Raw genomic sequence first — 21,363 nt, 5'->3', positions numbered from 1 at the left:
TACTTTAAAAATCATTGCTATTCTTTGCTAGCACAAGCCAAGCAACACCTGCCACAGAGTCTGAAACCTGGCATGACCTAGGGCATGGAGACAGGATAGGCTCCTCACTTGTTTCATCAGCAGGACTTCTCTGCTGGCACAGTAGCAAACTGATGTGCCCAAAGTGGAAACAGAGGTTTCTGGGTTTGTGCTGAGATTTTGGGTGCTGGTAGAAATGTGTGCACAGGGCTTTACCTTTTCACACCTAAGGCAGTTCCACTCACTTTGGCAATGTATAGAACCTGAATTTCCCAGCATTGAGATCTCTGAAAAGTACAGGATTAGCAGCCTGAAATGTAAAGCTGCCTTTTAGTCTAATTGAGCTCTCTTCTCTAAACTTCCACATCTGACCTCCAGACTAATGGAAAAATTAAAGCCCTAAACCTGCTGCTGTACTCACAGTCTTTGCAGATGTAAGTGAAGATAGCTTTTAAGCCTCTACCAGGCAAACTAACACTCTGGAGAAGAAGGGAACTCCAAAGCAATGTTTTTAAGCAAAGTGACATGAAGGAACATCCTTAGCTCTGCTATTTCAAACATAGCATCAGCTGGGCAGGTAGAATCCTCCTCCTCACCTCACACAAAATTATACCCCCAGCAGTGGGTGGTTTTAATTCCCTTGTAAGGTGCAGTGGTTTTTACACACCTCTTCAATTACAAAACAAAAAGGAGAATGCAGATGCTGTTTCCAGAGACAATGGCTGAACAAACTGTTTTGGGACACCACAGAGTTTCCTGCCTGCTATGGCCAGGTGCTCTGGGTGACAGTACAGAATCTCAACCGAGTACCTGGCCTGATCTGCAGGAGTACAGCAGGGGCAACTCTCCCAGTCCTACATGGGGGTCAGCATAGGTCATACAGACCAGCAGCCCCCACAACAGTTACTCTTGCCTATCATACTACAGGTGCTGATATGTTAGAGGGTAGGAGAGCTCTGCAGAGAGACCTTGGCAGGCTGGACAGATGGGCAGAGTCCAAGGGCAGGAGATTGAACACATCCAAGTGCCAGGTTCTACACATTGTCCACAACAACCCCATGCAGAGCTACAGGCTGGGGTCAGAGTGGCTGAGAGCAGCCAGACAGAAAGGGACTTGGGGGTACTGGTTGACAGCTGCCTGAACATGAGCCTGCAGTGTGCCCAGGTGGCCAAGAAGGCCAGTGGCATCCTGGCCTGCATCAGGAAGACTGTGGCCAGAAGGAGCAGGGAAGTCATTGTGCCCTGTGCTCAGCACTGGATAGGCCACACCTTGAGTCCTGTGTCCAGTTCTGGGCCCCTCAAGTTAGGAAAGATGTTGAGTTGCTGGAAGGTGTCCAGAGAAGGGCAACAAAGCTGGGGAGGGGTTTGGAGTACAGCCCTGTGAGGAGAGGCTGAGGGAGCTGGGGTTGCTTAGCCTGCAGAAGGGGAGGCTCAGGGGAGACCTTCTTGCTGTCTACAACTCCCTGAAGGGAGGTTGTAGCCAGGTGGGGGTTGGTCTCTTCTCCCAGGCAACCAGCACCAGAACAAGAGGACACAGTCTCAAGCTGTGCCAGGGGAAGTTTAGGAGAAAGTTCTTCCCAGAAAGAGAGATTGGCCATTGGAATGTGCTGCCCAGGGAGGTGGTGGAGTCACCATCCCTGGAGGTGTTTAGGAAGAGACTGGATGAGGCACTTGGTGCCATGGCTTAGTTGATGAGATGGTGTTGGGTGCTAGGTTGGACCTGGTGATCTCAAAGGTCTTTTCCAACCTGGTTAATTCCATTCTGCTCTACAAATACCAGTCCCAGTTACCTGCCATAGCACACTGACTGCCCTTGAAAGCAACGTTAGTAGAAGTTACCATAAACACATTCAGTTAACAGGACCAAAGTTTAACCTCTGCTTTGTGCACTCATCCAACTGGCTGTGGGAAATGGGGCCTCTACTTTGCTTCTGTAAACTACTCCTCCTCTTTGCTGCCTGTTTATGCCAAATATGGCAACAGCACCAGTCCACAGGCAGTCACATTGGAAGCAACCAATTCCTTCCAAACAGGCTAAAGACTGCCATTAGCTCCTGTGTTTCCAAGTACCATAGCAGCATATGGACACTTGCCAGGCTAAGTTCAACTGTGCTGAACACATCATTGCTCTTGCCAAAAATATGGTTAAACAATAGATATAAGCAGATATGTATAATAGACACAAAACCTCAGTAACATTCCAGTCTTCAGAGTCCCAGGCAATTTGCTACCATTCAAGAATTCCTTCTTTCAGTATCAGTTAACTTGAGGTTCCCTTCCCTCCACATACAAAGATGAGCACAGGCACTTGCTGTCATTTTGAAACAGCTGAATCTATCTTCAGTAATTACAACATGGGACAACAGTATTATGCCAACATGTTTTACTAGTCTGCATGCACAGCATACAATTAGTGACTCACTACAGAGGGAGGATTTGGCTCTCAGTACTCTGTGTCGCTACCCTCCCTGAAACAACGCAGCAGAGTCATCTCATTCATGCCTATATATCTCTGCTTGTCATGCAATAAAAACACAGAAGAATTCAGCAAAGCCAGGGCATAAATCAGGTGCTCTCTAAAGGTCAGTGAATGTGTCTAGCAGCTCCCAAGTGCTAATAAATACGTAGCTTTACTGACACAGAACAGGTCACACTTTAGACTTAGCATCTGTACAACTCCACACACCTTGCATCGGTGTTGAGCAGTCACTCACAATTTGTGTCCCTTATCTACAAAAAAACACCCCAAACCAGATCAGAAGGCTCACACTCAACAGTGCAAAGCTCTCCTTCACCCTTTCCTTCCACGAGCCACAAAGCTGTGAGTGGTGTGGGACACCTGGACAAGGCGCCTCATGTAGAGAAAAGCGTCATAATCCCAGCACCAAGCTCTGAAGGCCATCAAGAGCCTCGGTGCCCCCAGATCACACAACTCAGCTGTTTCCATAAACTATCACAGTATCACTAAGGTTGGAAGAGACCCCAAGGATCATCGAGTACAACCTGTCTCCACAGACCTCACAACTAGACCATGGCACCAAGTGCCACATCCAATCCCCTCTTGAACACCTCCAGGGACGGTGACTCCACCACCTCCCTGGGCAGCACATCCCAATGACGAACGACTCGCTCGGTGAAGAACTTTCTCCTCACCTCGAGTCTAAACCTCCCCTGGCACAGCTTGAGACTGTGTCCCCTTGTTCTGGTGCTGGTTGCCTGGGAGAAGAGACCAACCCCCATATGGCTACAACCACCTTTCAGGTAGTTGTAGAGGGCAATGAAGTCTCCCCTGAGCCTCCTCTTCTCCAGGCTAAACAACCCCAGCTCCCTCAGCCTCTCCTCTCAGGGCTGTGCTCAAGGCCTCTCCCCAGCCTTGTTGCCCTTCTCTGGACACGTTCAAGTGTCTCAATGTCCTTCTTAAACTGAGGGGCCCAGAACTGGACACAGGACTCAAGGTGTGGCCTAACCAATGCAGAGCGCAGGGCACAATGACCTCCCTGCTCCTGCTGGCCACTCTATTCCTAATGCAGGCCAGGATGCCATTGGCCTTCTTGGCCACCTGGGCACACTGCTGGCTCATGTTCAGGGAGCTGTCATTCAGCACCCCCAGGTCCCTCTCTGTTTGGCAGCTCTCCAGCCACTCTGACCCCAGCCTGTAGCTCTGCATGGGGTTGCTGTGGCCAAAGTGCAGCACTTTGCACTGGGACTTGTTAAGTGCCATGCCATTGGATTCTGCCCATCTGTCCAGTTGGTCGAGGTCCCTCTGCAGAGCCTTTCTACCCTCTAACTGACTAACATCTGCTCCCAACTTGGTGTCACCTGCAAACTTGCTGATGACTGCCTCAACCCCCTCATCCAGATCATCAATGAAGATGTGAAAGAGCATGGGGCCCATCACCGATCCCTGGAGGATGCCACTGGTGCCTGGCCGCCAGCTGAATGTTTAGGCTGCATGTTAGGAAGAAATTCTTCCCAGAAGGAGAGATTGGCCACTGGAATGTGCTGCCCAGGGAGGTGGTGGAGTCACCATGACTGGAGGTGTTTAAAAAGAGAATGGAGGGCACTTGGTGCCATGGTTTAGTTGATTAGATGGCGTTGGGTGATAGGTTGGACTTGATCTCGGAGGTCTTTTCCAACCTGGTTAATTCAATTCAATTCAATTCAATTCAATTCAATTCAATTCAATTCAATTCTATTCTATTCTATTCTATTCTATTCTGTCCTATCCTATCCTATTCCCTGGGAGCTGGACAGTTCCAAGTTCTGTGAGCAGAGCAAGAGTAGCGCTGTGTTTCCTCCTCTCCTCAGTTAGTGAGGATCATCAACATGTAAAGCACATCTTTATGTACATTTCAATTTGACACACAGGACTAAGCTGTCTGGGCCTTAGCTGCTTCCCTGGCCAATCACTCCTCAAAAAAAGCCAGGGAATCCTATTTCTAGGCTAGGTCTTAGGAGCCATACAGTTTTGCTGCTTAGCATGGAGCTCTCTCGGCACCTTGTTAAAGCGCTGAATCACAGTTTGGAGACTCTTTGTTTGCTACATTTAAATAAAGTTGAATAGGGCTTCCTAGAGAGCTAAGCAAACCACTTCAAGCCATACAAGAAGTAAACAAGCTGGTTTTGTTAAATTCTCCAGAGTGCCCACTGGGTCTGTCTGGAGCAGCTGAAAAAAAACCCCATCTCCTTTCAGGCACAGTAATACTTTCAAATCCCTAAGCACACAGCTCATGAAGGGGTGATCTGGGAAGTCTAAGAGAGATGGCTTGTGAAAATGTGTATTCAAGAGAGATACCAGAAGCAGCTTTTATATCCTCAGGGCACAGAAGAACTACTATTCCCCTTGACACACACACACACATACTCCCCCTCCTATCAATTCAAAAGGCTACCCGTGGCTGCCAAACCACAGCAGCACTTTTCAGATGGGGCAGTTGCTGTCGTGTACTTGGGCTTGGTAACACACACTCCACTTCAGCAGGGCCTCAAACAAACAAAGGGAGCTGAAGCATGCAGCAGCCAGGCCAAAACCTTTTCCACCCTTTTGGAAATTTCCCACAGGGTGTGTACACACAAGAACATGCACACAGAGTAGTGTGAACTGCTTCTACCAGACAAGGTTCCAACCCCTAAGTGACACTTCCAGAAAGAAAGGGATTGGTCTAACTGTAAGAAAGAGAGTGGTAGTGAATGGTGCCACAACCAGCCTGCAGCCAGGCACTAGTGGTGTGCCCCAGGGATCAGTGCTGGGCCCCATGCTCGTTAACATCTTCATTGATGATCTGGATGAGGGCATTGAGTCCATCATCAGTAAATTTGCAGATGACACCAAGCTGGGGGCAGGAGTTGATCTGCTGGAGGGCAGAGAGGCTCTGCAGAGGGACCTCGACAGGCTGGACAGATGGGCAGATCCAACAGGATGGCATTCAACAAGTCCAAGTGCCAGGTTCTGCACACTGGCCACAGCAACCCCATGCAGTGCTACAGGCTGGGGTCAGAGTGGCTGGAGAGCAGTCAGGTGGAAAGGGACCTGGGGGGGACTGGTTGAGAGTAGGCTGAACATGAGCCAGCAGTGTGCACAGGTGGCCAAGAGGGCCAATGGCATCCTGGCCTGCATCAGGAATAGCTGCTGCTCCAGCAGGAAGAGGGAGGTGATTCTGCCCCTGTACACTGCACTGGTTAGGCCACACCTTGAGTCCTGTGTCCAGCTCTGGGCTCCTCAGGTTAGGAAGGAGGTTGACTTGCTGGAAGGTGTCCAGAGAAAAGCAACAAAGTTGGTGAGGGGTCTTGAGCACAGCCCTGTGAGGAGAGGCTGAGGGAGCTGGGGTTGCTTAGCCTGGAGGAGAGGAGGCTTAGGGGAGACCACCTTGCTGTCTACAACTCCCTGAAGGGAGGTTGTAGCCAGGTGGGGGTTGGTCTCTTCTCCCAGGCCCAGCCTGCGGACACAGTCTCAAGCTGTGCCAGGGGAGGTTTAGGCTGGAGGTGAGGAGGAAGTTCTACACAGAGAGAGTGATTGCCCACTGGAATGGGCTGCCCAGGGAGGTGGTGGAGTCACTATCATTGGAGGTGTTCTTGAGGAAACTTGACAGGATGCTTGGTGCCATGGGTTAGTTGTTTAGGTGGTGTTGGATGATAGGTTGGACACGATGATCTTGAAGGTCTCTTCCAACCTGGTTTATTCTCTTCTAAAGAGCAGCACTGACAAAGGCCATTGGTTATTTACCTTTTCTTCAGTTCCTTGGAAGTGCTTTTATTTTTCTGATTGTGCACTCAGGCAGGGAGGAGAGGTGGCACCTCACCCCTCAATTTAATACAGGAAGCATACATATTAATCCACATGTATGGTTGCAAAATGCTTATGTGCAGGAAAGCACAGCTGGCTGGCATACCAAGTGTGTTAAAAAGGTTTTGGTTGCTTATTTAACAAGATTTTCTTTGAATTTCCCTGATCCTTCCTGGCTCACAAGAGGGCCAAAACCACCTCCCTGCAGCAGGTCTGACATCAGAAGAGTAGGTGGCCTCTGAAAGTGGCCATGCTCCTCAGAAGAGAGTCAAATACAAATGCTTCACTGTCTTTTCCCATCACACTCCTAAATGGAAAGATGATGCCTCTGCTGGTGTCATCTGTTTTCTCTCAGGAGATGCTGGGAACTCTTGCCCTGTTCATTCAATGCTTTCCTGTAGGCTTTCCCTAAGAACGTGCCTCATTTCCCCACTGAGATGTGACAGCCCTGTTGTTTTCCATCTGGCTAATGTCTGGCCCTCATCTGAAGAGCAAGTTATCCATTCCAGTTGTGAATTAAATTGTGATACTCATTCAGCATAGAAACTGCTCAAAGGTGGGACAGAGAGTGTCTTGGGTTAACACAGTCCGCTCTAACAAGCAAGCCCCACACACACAGATGGGAGGGGAAGTAACACAAAGAAACTAGGGGCTCAGATAAGGAGTTTATTGAGTTACCTGAGCAGAAAAGCACAGCAAAAGCAGAAGCCAGTATAAAATGGTTCTTCCCACCCAAGCACACAGCAACCAGCACAGAGGAAAAGAGCAACACCCCAAAATCAGAAGGAGCAACTGCAAAAGAAAGCCTCTCATGTTATTATCTGAACTCCAAGCCCCAAGTGCTGCACTTGGGCCACAACAACCTCAGGCAGTGCTACAGGCTGGGGTCAGAGTGACTGGAGAGCAGCCAGGCAGAAAGGGACCTGGGAGGACTGATTGACAGCCACCTAAACATGAGCCAGTAGTGTGCCCAGGTGGCCAAGAAGGCCAAGGGCATCCTGGCCTGGATCAGAAATAGTGTGGCCAGCAGGAGCAGGGAGGTCATTGTGCCCCTGGACTCAGCACTGGTTAGGCCACACCTTGAGTCCTGTGCACAGTTCTGGGCCCCTCAGTTTAAGCAGGACATTGAGACACTTGAAGGTGTCCAGAGAAGGGCAACAAGGCTGGGGAGAGGCCTTGAGCACAGCCCTGTGAAGAGAGGCTGAGGGAGCTGGGGTTGCTTAGCCTGGAGAAGAGGAGGCTCAGGGGTGACCTCATTGCCCTCTACAACTACCTGAAGGGAGGTTGTAGCCAGATGGGGGTTGGTCTCTTCTCCCAGGCAAGCAGCACCAGAAGAAGAGGACACAGTCTCAAGCTATGCCAGGGGAGGTTGAGGCTGGAGGTGAGGAGAAAGTTCTTCCCAGAAAGAGAGATTGGCCATTGGAATGTGCTGCCCAGGGAGGTGGTGGAGTCCCCACCCCTGGAGGTGTTCAAGAGGGGATTGAACATGGCACTTGAAGCCATGGTTTAGTTAGTCATGAGGTGTTGGGTGACAGGTTGGACAGGACCTTGTTGATTCTATGACACTTTGCTCCAGCCAGCACTTTCATTTTGAAGCTGGCATGACAGCAGCATGGTATTGAATACACATCAGTAGATTCAAATCAAGCATGACATGGGGAATAAGGGTACTACTGATCCTTGTAGGCCCTTTTTCACCTAACCTGCTCCATATATATTCCAACCTTAATGACTTCATGACCTTCTGTATCTCACTGCTCCAGTCCTTCCATCTCTCAAGGCCAAGCAGGAGACTGACACAGTAAGTCTGAACATTCCACAGCTGTTGCAAAGATTCCAGCTGCTCCCTGTAGTTTTTCTGCCAGTATCATCCAGAGGACCAGCAACTGCTGGAGAGAAGCCAGCCTCTCACACCCATATGAAAGACCCAGATAGGGTTTCTCCACTCAGTATGGCTCACTAGGCCCCCAACTCTGCTCATGCAGCAAACAGAGGCTCAGAGTCTCTAGGCTCCCTTAAAAAGTTCCCTCCAAACCTGTCACAATGTCCCACTTTACTCCATTCTAGGTGCATCTCTTGCATGTGCCTCATAGGCCCCATTGCAGACTCAGAAACCCCACAACACAAAGCAAAAACCCCCAAACAACAACAAAAACCACACACACACAAGCAACCCAAATACCCCACACAGCCAAAACCCAACCCAACACAAACCTCTACAACACCAAAGCAGAGCAGCAGAGCTCTGCCATGCTCAAGATGAGATTGCCCAGCTATGGAAGAGGTTATGGTGCTCAGATCCAAAACCCTGCAGTGCCTGTTCATCACTGCATTATTTCCACCTCCTGGTATCAACTATCAATTCAACAAATTCAACCCCAGGCAGTGCTACAGGCTGGGGCAGAGTGGCTGGAGAGCTGCCAGGCAGAGGGGGACCTGGGGGTGCTGGTTGATGGTAGGCTGAACATGAGCCAGCAGTGTGCCCAGGTGGCCAGGAGGGCCAATGGCATCCTGGCCTGCATCAGGAACAGTGTGGCCAGCAGGAGCAGGGAGGTCATTCTGCCCCTGTACACTGCACTGGTTAGGCCACACCTCGAGTCCTGTGTCCAGTTCTGGGCCCCTCAGTTTAAGAAAGATGTTGAGCTGCTGGAACGAGTCCAGAGAAGGGCAACAAAGCTGGGGAGGGGTCTGGAGCACAGCCCTGTGAGGAGAGGCTGAGGGGGCTGGGGTTACTTAGGCTGGAGAAGAGGAGGCTCAGGGGTGACCTTATTGTTCTCTACAACCACCTTAAGGGAGGTTGTAGACAGGCAGAGGTTGGTCTCTTCTCCCAGGCAAGCAGCACCAGAACAAGAGGACACAGTCTCAGGCTGCACCAGGGGAGGTTTAGGCTGGAGGTTAGGAGGAAGTGTTACACAGAGAGAGTGATTGCCCATTGGAATGGGCTGCCCAGGGAGGTGGTGGAGTCACCATCACTGGAGGTGTTCAGGAGGAGACTTGACAGGGTGCTTGGTGCCATGGGTTAGTTGATTAGGTGGTGTTGGAGGATAGTTTGGACGTGATGATCTTGAAGGTCTCTTCCAACCTGGTTTATTCTATTCTATTCTAAATATTCATGAACCCTTATGAAGCTGGCCAGTTAAAAGATGACTGTGCTTATGAGCAGCTCATCAGAGGACAGTGTTTTCCTTCAGGTCCCTTGATTATCCTTACCTCGTCAGCGCTTCCCCTAGTCTCAAGCTACCAAACACACAAAACCCATCACACAGCCAACTGCAGCAAAGCACTGACAGGAGAGCCCCAATATACTGAATGGCCTCTTTTCAGGTTTTAAGTGAGTCAGAGATGCTGAGGCCTCTCCAGGTGCAGACCCTCTCTGGGTTCTGCACATTGGCCACAGCAACCGCAGGCAGTGCTACAGGCTGGGGTCTGAGTGGCTGGAGAGCAGCCAGGCAGAGAGGGACCTGGGGGTATTGGTTGATAGTAGGCTGAACATGAGCCAGCAGTGTGCCCAGGGGGCCAAGAAGGCCAATGGCATCCTGGCCTGCATCAGGAACAGTGTGGCCAGCAGGAGCAGGGAGGTCATTGTGTCCTATTCTATTCTATTCCCTTTCACAAGGCAACCCCAAGGTTATTTTAGCTGTCAAACACCAGCAGAAGCAGCAGCTGCTCCCTGCCAGCAATTACTGCTTTGAAAAGGTAGCCAGCTGCTGTGGGTACTGCCTCACAACCATACCCCTAAGAGCCTGGGCACACCTCAATTTAGAGGAGGCTTCCTGCTGAGCAAACACTGCAGGACAGACTGAGATACACATACAGGCATACACTGCTGCTTACTGTGTCTGAGGGTATGAGTCTTTTGACAGCCAAGAAGTTCACTCAGCTTTTCCTCCCCACCAACCATTTCAATAATACAACCCAGAGCATTCTATCACTTTTTCACAGGCAGCACACAACTGTAATCCAGCAAATTGCTTCCCCACTGCACTCAGATTTAATGTAGAACAGGTGATGGGCCCATCAAAGTGATGGGCCTTCAGTAAGCTTGGTACTTCATCTCATTAGCTACTCCATTATAGCACCACTTCCTGCACAGCTCCTCTTTAGCTGTGGCTCACAGAGAGATTTCTAATTGTGGCATGAAGCATTGGCATCTGTGTGTTTTGGTGCATACATTTGGATTCACATAACTATTCAGAGATATATTTTAGGCATAATTTTATGGTCCTATGTATGAAACTAAAAAGAGCCCAGACACAAACTGTGGCTAAAAGAATCAGATCCTATTCTTGCAGTGCTTCGATGACAAGCACCTCAGGCAATGCTTAGCAAGCAGCTAGGTTTGAAGCAATTCTCTGAACTTTTCCACTCTTCATAAAAATTTGCCATTAAAGTGTCCACTGTCCTTTCCACAGCACTTTATAAAGTGCTTCTTTCCCCTTCCACACAAAAAAGAAGGCTTACCTCTGAAGGCAGAGGCATTAAACCTTCATTTTTTGGCATTTAGGCTGCAGTAGTCAATTATTTAGACTTATGATAAGCCCTAAATTCACTCTAAAGTGTGAAGCTGACTGGCCAGGTGACTTCAAGATTTGGTTAAAGATGACTATTTCCTACTAACAGGCCTTGCCAATAGACCCCCTTTCCAACTAAAGGAAATAGGAAAAGCTTTCACAGCCCATCTAGTGGTTGGAGGTTACGACTGCCAGCAGTGGGGGCTTTAGCAGTAAGAACAGGGGCTGGGGTCAGAGTGGCTGAGAGCAACCAGGCAGAAAGGGACCTGGGGGGACTGGTTGACAGGAGGCTGAACAGGAGCCAGCAGTGTGCCCAGATGGCCAAGAAGGCCAAGGGCATCCTGGCCTGTATCAGAGAGAGTGTGGCCAGCAGGAGCAGGGAGGTCATTGTGCCCTGTACTCAGCACTGGTTAGGCCACACCTTGAGTCCTGTGTCCAGTTCTGGGCCCCTCAGTTTAGGAAAGATGTTGAGATGCTGGAAGGTGTCCAGAGAAGGGCAACAAAGCTGGGGAGGGGTCTGGAGCACAGCCCTGGGAGGAGAGGCTGAGGGAGCTGGGGTTGCTTAGCCTGCAGAAGAGGAGGCTCAGGGGAGACCTTCTTGCTCTCTACAACTCCCTGAAGGGAGGATGAAGCCAGGTGGGGGTTGGTCTCTTCTCCCAGGCAACCAGCACCAGAACAAGAGGACACAGTCTCAAGCTGTGCCAGGGGAGGTTTAGGCTGGAGGTTAGGAAGAAATTCTCCCCAGCAAGAGAGATTGGCCATTGCAATGTGCTGCCCAGAGAGGTGGTGGAGTCCCCATCCCTGGAGGTGTTTAAGAGGAGCCTGGATGAGGCACTTGGTGCCATGGTTTAGTTGATTGGATGGTGCTGGGTGATAGGTTGGACTTGATGATCTCGAAGATCTTTTCCAACTTGGTTAATTCTATTCTATTCTAAGACTTCCTCCCCTCTGCCCCAAGTTGGAATGTGAAATTGTTTCAAACTGGCCTGTGTGAAGCAAACATGCTCGCCGGTATTCATCTAATTCTACAGGATTCTCAGGGCTGGCTCTCAGCTCTCCAGTCCCACTCCAAGGAGACAGGGCTGCACTGCTGGGGATATTCTGTCTAGGGAAGGTGAACAAGTAAAAACAATTTAGCTCAAGTACCTGGCTCAAGTGCCACTCCTTCCATTGTGACAATGCACAGCAAATCTGCCAGCTCCCCCTGGTAGATCGTTGGGTTGTCAGAATGCACCGAGACATTAAACACAGGCCCTAGAAAAGAGAAACCACAGTTAACTTATGACAGCTTTTAATTCAGGGTCCAAAACTTGCATTTTCTTCTCTGCTGGTCTGAGGAGACAGAGCTCTGAAGTGAGGATAAGCAACCATGGATAACTGTTTTGTGACAACTTGCATTTGCACTAAGTACCCAAAGCTGTCACCCAACAGGCTGCTGCCCAAGTCTGTGTTCTACTACGCTGCACAGAAAAGGAGCTGGTCTTCCACCAGTGACTCCTAAGAGCCCAAGAGTTCAGGTGTTCAGGATAATCCAGCATGGGTCTTTAAGGCTGATGCTGTCAAGAGGAATTCAAGTTAGATGAAACCAGTATTTCCACAGTGCAGATGGTTCTGCTACAGACCTGGAGCACAATGTAAGAACTGCATCTGGTAACGCTTCTCTGTGAGTTTTCCTTCAGGCTCTGCCACAGATAATTTCTGCTGTAGAAGATGTCTCAAAGCCCAAGGGTACAGTAACTCCTTCAGCTGCAAGGTGGTGATGATATTGGCTAAAACCATTAGGCTGTTATGAAATGCTCAGACACCACAACAACATGGTGTTTGGCTTCTGAGGTGTGTAAGCTGAAAAACAGAACTCACCCAAATTTTTATGACAATTGCTTCCCTGGAGCAAAATTAACCCAAACTACAACATGCCAGCATCCCTAGTAGAGGCTATTTCACAGGACAGAAACTCAATATACCACAGTATTCTACATGATTGTTCTATTCAACAAGGCAAAGAGAGGAATGGGAGGAAGCGTGATGCTACCGGTGGAGGAAGGGACCAGGGAAATCAAGAAAGAACATGGGACTCAGGTTAAGAAGTAACCTTTCTTACCCTCCCTGGATACCATTAGCAGCTATCATTACCCTGGCTCAGCTACTTCTGGGGCTCCATCAGCATCATAAAAAGAAAGACTGAGAAAGAAAAGCTTTTGGAAGATTGGTCCTCCCCCACTCTTCCATGCTACTGTTTTAGCACAGGGATTGTACATTTCAAATCCACTGAGGACCAGTGGTGAACAATGATTCTGAAGGAAAATAGTTAAGGAAATCATCCTGGACAACCCACTCACCCTTTGCTCTCCCAGGAGATTTCTCTGGAAAGCAATGCTGGTAACTCACCAGCCTGCACACACTTAACCACGTCACTTCCAAACTGAGGCTCTGGAAAGCAGTTTGGATGTGCAGTGAAGCTGGAACTGCCAGTTATGGAGAAGCTGTTAACTAACTAACTAAGGTTGGAAGAGACCCCAAGGATCATCAAGTCCAACCTGTCTCAACAGACCTCATGACTAGACCATGGCACCAAGTGCCACATCCAATCCCCTCTTGAACACCTCCAGGGACGGTGACTCCACCACCTCCCTGGGCAGCACATTCCAGTGGCGAACGACTCTCTCAGTGAAGAACTTTCTCCTCACCTCCAGTCTAAACCTCCCCTGGCACAGCTTGAGACTGTGTCCCCTTGTTCTGGTGCTGGGTGCCTGGGAGAAGAGACCAACCCCTTCCTGGCTACAACCACCTTTCAGGTAGTTGTAGAGGGCAATGAGGTCACCCCTGAGCCTTCTCTTCTGCAGGCTAAACAACCCCAGCTCCCTCAGCCTCTCCTCACAGGGCTGTGCTCAAGGCCTCTCCCCAGCCTTGTTGCCCTTCTCTGGACATATTCAAGTGTCTCAATGTCCTTCTTAAACTGAGGAGCCCAGAACTGGACACAGGACTCAAGGTGTGGCCTAACCAATGCAGAGTACAGGGGCACAATGACCTCCCTGCTCCTGCTGGCCACACTATTCCTAATACAGGCCAGGATGCCATTGGCCTTCTTGGCCACCTGGGCACACTGCTGGCTCATGTTTAGGCAGCTGTCAATCAGTACCCCCAGGTCCCTCTCTGATTGGCAGCTCTCAGCCACTCTGACCCCAGCCTGTAGCTCTGCATGGGGTTGCTGTGGCCAAAGTGCAGCACCTGGCACTTGGACTTGTTAAATGCCATCCTGTTGGACTCTGCCCATCTGTCCAGTCCATTGAGGTCCCTCTGCAGAGCCTTTCTACCCTCTAACTGACCAACATCTGCTCCCAGCTTGGTGTCATCTGCAAACTTGCTGATGACTGACTCAATGCCCTCATCCAGATCATCAATGAAGATGTTAAAGAGGATGGGGCCCAGCACTGATCCCTGGGGCACACCACTGGTGCCTGGCTGCCAGCTGGCTGTGGCACCATTCACCACCACTCTCTGGGCTCAGCCTCCAGCCAGTTCCTAACCCAGCACAGAGTGCTGCTGTGCAAGCCAGGGGCTGACAGCTTAGCCAGCAGTTTACTGTGGGGGACGGTGTCAAAGGCCTTGCTGAAGTCCAGATAGACTACATCCACAGCCTCCCCACATCCACTGTTCCTAGACTACTGTTCTAGACGCCCACTGTTCTAGACTGCAAAGGCCTGGCTTGTTTTGGTCAGCAGAGATTACACAGCACACTAAGAAATTAATTCCAATTCCAATGCCATAATTACTGCTGTGGCTTCCAAAACTCTCCTCACAATTTCAAGCGGGCACAACGTGCTGCTCTTTGTTATGCCATTAATTTTTCACAGTCCTCTGGTCTGCCCCAGAAACAGCTGTGCTTTGTAAACAAAGGCAGGGCACAAAGATCCAATCCCAGAGCCATGCAACCATTCTGACACCAGAAGTCCCCTCTGTTCAGAATTAAGATTGCAAGTTATGCTAATAACGAAAGAAAAAGGTTGGTAGAGATGCAGTAGAGGTTAGGTGTGGATTTCCAGCCCCAACCCTACACTTATGCTAGAACATATTAAAGGAAACTGGGATTGTTTAGCCTGGAGAAGAAGAGGCTCAGGGGTGACCTCATTGCCCTCTACAACTACCTGAAAGGTGATTGTAGCCAGGAAGGGGTTGGTCTCTTCTCCCAGGCAAGCAGCACCAGAACAAGAGGACACAGTCTCAAGCTGTGCCAGGGGAGGTTTAGACTTGAGGTGAGGAGAAAGTTCTTCACCGAGCGAGTCGTTCGTCATTGGGATGTGCTGCCCAGGGAGGTGGTGGAGTCACCGTCCCTGGAGGTGTTCAAGGGGAGATTGGACGTGGCACTTGGTGCCATGGTCTAGTCATGGGGTCTGTGGGTACAGGTTGGACTCGATGATCCTCGGGGTCTCTTCCAACCTTAGTGATACTGTAAAGGAATTCTCTCAGGCCTTCTGTCCATGTGGCCTGGGCCTCACACTGCCCTCAAAGGAGAGTGTGGTGTGTGGTGCAGCAGACAGGCTGGAGGGAAGGGATGCCATCCAGACAGACCTGGACAGGCTGGAGAGGTGGGCACAACTCCAGCCCAAGCCCTGCACTTATTAAAGGAATTAAGAGATCCAGATTAATTTGAAGTTCAGCTGTTCCAGGAGTGACTTCACAAGCAGGCTGCAGCTGTAACTTAAGATCAGCACCATGGGATCCTCTTCTGGGGAAATGGAGAGAGATTAATCTGATTGCTTCCTCTGCCTCTACTCAAACTCTTTCTATGTTATTTCAATGTTTCCTGACGTTCACACACACACACATCAACCATATTCCCCTTGCAGCCTATTTGACTATTCCTCCTCAGATAAAAAAAACCAAAAGGGCATTTTCAGTAATTTTTTTGAGCTGTGCAGACAGAAGTTCAAGGTCTTACAGGACTGAAAGCATCATGGATCAGGGCATTCCAGCCAGCTATAACCAGAAAAGGCTCGAGTCGTGTGTGAACTGTCACAGAAACAAAGAGACTATCAAAATCTGCCAAGAACATCCCTGTATTTCCCAGAACTTAACCTCTGCTTCACTGATCAAAGGCAGAACACCACCATAATAATCCTGGCACTGTCTAGAGCTTGGGGTCTCTCTCAAATCCAGCAGTGAGTGAGGTGACATCGTGTCAGCAGCACAGAACATGCTCTAATCCAGCATACAGGCTCTTGGCTAGATGCTGGCAGGGCTTGCAGCAAAGGAGATGAACTGCAGGAGCTCAGCTTTGTCAGGCTAAGGATGGCAGGGTAAACAAGGGAAGACAGAGGGTAGACACAGACAGGACTTTTCAGGCCTTATTTGTAGCTTGAAAGTCCAGGCATCTATTGCATTCAGCAGACACGGGCTTCAAATCCTGGCATGCCAGCAAACAGCTAATGCACTGAGCACTCCTGGCCATTGAATGTCACAAGGGTAAAAGCTCATTTGGTCACTCAGCCAGGAGAGGCCATGTACTCTGGTAACACAGCACTCCTCAGTTTTGGGTCACTGACCACAAACCCTGCCTCCCACATGAGAGTCAAAGCTTCCTGGACACTAAGAAGGCTGCTGGGCAGCAGCTGCTCTGTCATTTCACGATCACACATGCCCCCTTGGTAAGCCACAAACACTCATTTCTCTTTGCTTATCTCCCTGCTAGGGCAGATCTGCAAATTACCATCTGTACCTCCAGGGAAAAAATCGTTCTCTTGTGTTAGAAGAGCTGGATTTCAGAGTCAAGGGATGTGCAAGAGGCTGTGCTCTTCTCTCTGCAGCTGAAGAGGGAAAACAATTATCTCTAGCTTTTTTAAACCTAACAAGCATCACTATAGTGAAGGTTCCTCAGTTCAGTTTTGCAAACTCTCTGGCTGCAGCTTCATAAGAGGATCACCTTTCTTCTCTGGAATTCTCTCAGGCCTTCTGTCCATGTGGCCTGAACCTCACACTGCCCTCAAAGGAGAGTGTGGTGTGTGGTGCAGCAGACAGGCTGGAGGGAAGGGATGCCATCCAGAGGGACCTGGACAGGCTGGAGAGGTGGGCACAAGCCAACCTCAGGAGGTTCAACAACACCAAGGGCAGGGTCCTGCAGCTGGGTCGAGGCAACCCCAGGCACAAATCCAGGCTGGGCAGGGACTGGCTGGAAAGCAGCCCTGAGGAGAGAGACTTGGGGGTGCTGGTGGAGGAGAAGCTCAACAGGAGCTCTCAGTGTGCACTTGCAGCCCGGAAAGCCAATCAGATCCTGGGCTGCAGCAAGAGAAGTGTGGCCAGCAGGGCAAGGGAGGTGATTCTCCCCCTCTGCTCAGCTCTGGTCAGACCCCACCTGGAGTACTGCCTCCAGTTCTGGAGCCCCTATTCCAAGAGGGATCTGGAGGTGCTGGAAGGTGTCCAGAGAAGGGCCAGGAGGATGAGCAGAGGGCTGGAGCACCTCTCCTGTGAGGACAGACTGAAGGAGTTGGGGCTGTTCAGTCTGGAGAAGAGAAGGCTCTGAGGTGACCTCATTGTGGCCTTCCAGTATCTGAAGGGGGCTACAAGAAGGCTGGGGAGGGACTGCTCAGGATCTCAGGTAGTGATAGGACTAGGGAGTACAGGTTGACAGCAGCTGAACATGAGCCAGCAGTGTGCTCAGGTGGCCAAGAAGGCCAAGGGCATCCTGGCCTGCGTCAGAAATAGACTGGCCAGCAGGAGCAGGGAAATCATTCTGCCCTGTACTCAGCACTGGTTAGGCCACACCTTGAGTCCTGTGTCCAGTTCTGGGCCCCTCAGTTTAAGAAGGACACTGAGACACTTGAATGTGTCCAGAAAAGGGCAGTGAGGCTGGGGAGGGGTCTGGAACACAGCCCTGTGAGGAGAGGCTGAGGGAGCTGGGGTTGCTTAGCCTGGAGAAGAGGAGGGGAGACCTTCTTGCTGTCTACAACTCCCTGAAGGGAGGTTGTAGCCAGGTGGGGGTTGGTCTCTTCACCCAGGCAACCAGCACCAGAACAAGAGGACACAGTCTCAAGCTGTGCCAGGGGAAGTTTAGGCTGAGGGTGAGGAGAAAGTTCTTCCCAGAAAGAGGAATTGGCCATTGGAATGTGCTGCCCAGGGAGGTGGTGGAGTCTTGAAGCCATGGTTTAGTTAGTCATGAAGTGTTGGGTGACAGGTTGGACTTGATGATTCCTGAGGTCTTTTCCAACCTTATTCATTCTATGATTCTATGACTCAGCTTAAGGATTCCCATATTGGAGAAAGAAAAAATGGAGAAAGAAAAAATCCTGATCCCTGTTTTCCTGATGTCATCCCACTATCCCTGCTCAGCAATCCAAACACCTTAAACCTGCAAGAAAAGGAAAGGGAAAAGGAGGGAGGAACAACCAAAAGCCTAGATTTACAACAGAAGAGATCCCAATTACCCAGGCCCTAGGTGACATTTTGACCTTTCCTAAATCATTTTAGCCAGTACTTCTCTGTAAAAACAAGGTACAGCCTCCCCACAGACAGAAGTTACCTTTCTTTTCCAGACAAGCAAAATAGATCAGGGAAAGGTCAAGTACCATGAGTGACAGCCGAGATCCAGAGCAAGCCCTTGCACCCAAGCAGCCTGTGCTCAGCTCTCTGCCCAGCAGGGAGGCCACAATCACTGCATGCAGCTTCCCTGCTTGCAGTCAGCCAGCACCACAAGCCACAAGTGGGGAAAAAAGCCTGATGCAACTCCCAGCTTCTCTGTCTTCCAAACTATTACTCATTTCTGCCCTGGCACCAAATACTTGATTCTTGCACTGAGGATGCCATGACCTGCCTTTCTCCAGATACTGAGGTCCTTCACCTACACTATATTTGAGCCCCCTGCCCTCTCTGCTTCTTCATGGAGCTATTCTCCAACAAGTTTTACCCCAAGCCTCATAACAAGTGTTACTGGAAGAAGTTCCCAGTAGTTTAGTCTGTGGTTCCTATTTCCAGCTACAAATTAAGGCACACAGTGACTAAGCAAGTTCCTGTCCATTAACAGTGCCTGGAAAATACCAGTCGTTCTTGCCAAAGAGTCGCTGCTGGATTGCTCTTCATTCATTTCCATGATTAAGGTTTCTTTCCTTTAAGAACATTTCTATTCTCCTTTCCTGAAACTGAGCACATCTCAGGGTCACTGCAGGGCATCATTTAATTTTAATTGCAAGCTCAACATCAATCCTCATGTCCTATTTCAGCAGCTCTCAATTCATTTCAGCTTCTTCCAGAGTGAATGGTAATACATTGCTCTGCAATGAGCTCACATGCAGATGGAATCCAGAGTTGAAGATTTCATCAAGACATTTCCCTTACTGTTTTATTTCTGCCTCTCCAGAGCTTTTTTCCCCTCCCTCTGCTGCATGGGACAGAAGGAAGCTAGCTCAGAGCACAACAAACACAAAATGCTTCTCTCTCTCATTATGAGAGAGACTTCTCCATCTGAGATTAAAAGCTTCCTTCTCCCTGCATCCTTAAAGGGAAATGAAAGCAAGTCACTTCTGTGGAAATTCCTAACCTGGGTGGCCAGATTCAGGGTAAAAAGAGAGAGAAAATTAAGGAACAAAAGCCAAAGAAGAATTTTTGGTGCCAGGATAAACCAGGTGGGTTTCAGAGAGGCCAGGTGCTCCAGTATGAAAAAAACCCAAACTGCTGTAGGCCAGCTGGAGCAATTTGAACCAGATACCTGTACACAGACCCACATCAGATAAGCACTCTGATCTCAAGCCAGTTTCAACCTATCTGACTTCCACCTTTGCTGCCCTGCTCAGCTAAGACTGAGGGCAAAGCAGAGCATGGAAAAAAAAGACACTCTGTCTCATTCACTGCTCATCCCTTGCACTGGAGCACCACCTCCAAATTACCAGAAGACAAGCAAGAGATTTCAGTGTGGGTGGGTAGGATCACAAGTCTTTCAAGAAGCTGTCTTGAGATACTGGCTGCAGCAGAGTAGCAAGCAAGAGACACGTGTGTTCCAGGCTAAAAGAAAGGCTACCTACATCAAAGCACCCAGGAGGAAAGAGGATGCATTTGAGTTCCAGCAGTGCAGCAGATACAATGAAATTAAGAGAACATTTCCTGACAAGCACTAGCACCTGCTTGTCCCTCACACTGCTGGGCAGCCTCTGCAAAAGAGATGGCAGAACCTCTGCTCTAGACTGGGAAAACCAAAAGGAAGCACTGAAGAACATTAAAGTCTTCATACAGGGCAGCTTCCCTCTGCCCCCCGGATAAGCTTAGCTTGCTTACAGCTACTGGACAGACAGCAGGCATCCATTGTATGAAATTAGTCCAGTGACCCACGTTATTCATAAGGCCAGAACAAAAGATTCAGTATCACAGAATCACCAAGGTTGGAAGAGACCTCAAGGATCATCAAGTCCAACCTGTCACCATAGACCTCATGACTAAACCATGGCACCAAGTGCCACATCCAATCCCCTCTTGAATACCTACAGGGATGGGGACTCCACCACCTCCCTGGGCTGCACATTCCAATGGCCAACAACTCTCTCTATGAAGAACTTCTTCCTAACATCCAGCCTAAACCTCCCTTGAGACTGTGTCCTCTTGTTCTGGTGCTGGTTGCCTGGGTGAAGAGACCAACCCCCACCTGGCTACAAGCTCCTTTCAGGGAGTTGTAGAGGGCAATGAGGTCTCCCCTGAGCCTCCTCTTCTCCAGGCTAAACAACCCCAGCTCCCTCAGCCTCTCCTCACAGGGCTGTGCTCAAGGCCTCTCCCCAGCCTCATTGCCCTTCTCTGGACACCTTCAAGTGTCTCAATGTCCTTAAACTGAGAGTCCCAGAACTGGACACAGGACTCAAGGTGTGGCCTAACCAGTGCAGAGTCCAGGGACACAATGACTTCTCTGCTCCTGCTGGCCACACTATTCCTGATGCAGGCCTGGATGCCATTGGCCTTCTTGCCCCCCTGGGCACACTGCTGGCTCATGTTCAGCCTACTCTCAACCAGTGCCCCCAGGTCCCTCTCTGCCTGGCTACTCTCCAGCCACTCTGACCCCAGCCTGTAGCACTGCATGGGGTTGCTGTGGCCAAAATCCTCCCTGGTCTTAAAATATATCCAGCAGAGAACAATCTGCCATTGAAACAGTATTTGAAAACTAATGATCTGCCAGGCTCCTCCTCACCACCACCCTCTAATTTCCAATTTATAGATAGATCTATTTCAGTGGACAAAATCCATTCATTTTTCAGTGCAGGAAGTTTCAAACAAATGCCTTTACATGAACATTTCAGCTTGTTAAACAAAATGGAATAGACACACACCCCTCTGCAACACCAAGCGGAGAAAGAATAGAGGAGGCCTCTGCTTGCAGCCAGCAAGTTTTGCCTTGAATGGAAACAATCCCAGCAAGACATTTTCCACAGATGTTCATGGAGAAACATTTCAGAGCACTGCCACATTTCAAGCCTATTGTGTCAGGAAACATTGATGCTTCATGTGCACAGCCCACAGCTCATATGAAAAAAGCAGCTTACAGGCTTCCTGCCATTTAGACAGATCACACTGCACACTGCCTCT

General features: G+C 49.7%; 1 protein-coding gene across 1 annotated transcript in view; it reads right to left on the bottom strand.

The window, feature by feature from the left end:
* Window positions 1–21,363, bottom strand: part of PTGFRN (prostaglandin F2 receptor inhibitor) — a 110,284-nt gene that overhangs the window by 5,230 nt on the left and 83,691 nt on the right. Inside the window, exon 7 of the mRNA XM_054166068.1 lies at window positions 11,959–12,066. Within this exon, the coding sequence (XP_054022043.1) occupies window positions 11,959–12,066 (108 nt within the window). The remainder of the gene's footprint in view (window positions 1–11,958; window positions 12,067–21,363) is intronic.

The sequence above is a fragment of the Dryobates pubescens genome, chromosome 12 (genome assembly GCF_014839835.1).
Source record: "Dryobates pubescens isolate bDryPub1 chromosome 12, bDryPub1.pri, whole genome shotgun sequence".
NCBI classification, from domain to species: domain Eukaryota; kingdom Metazoa; phylum Chordata; class Aves; order Piciformes; family Picidae; genus Dryobates; species Dryobates pubescens.
The sequence above is the reverse complement of the archived record's forward strand: the minus strand, read 5'-3'. Positions and strand labels throughout refer to the sequence as shown.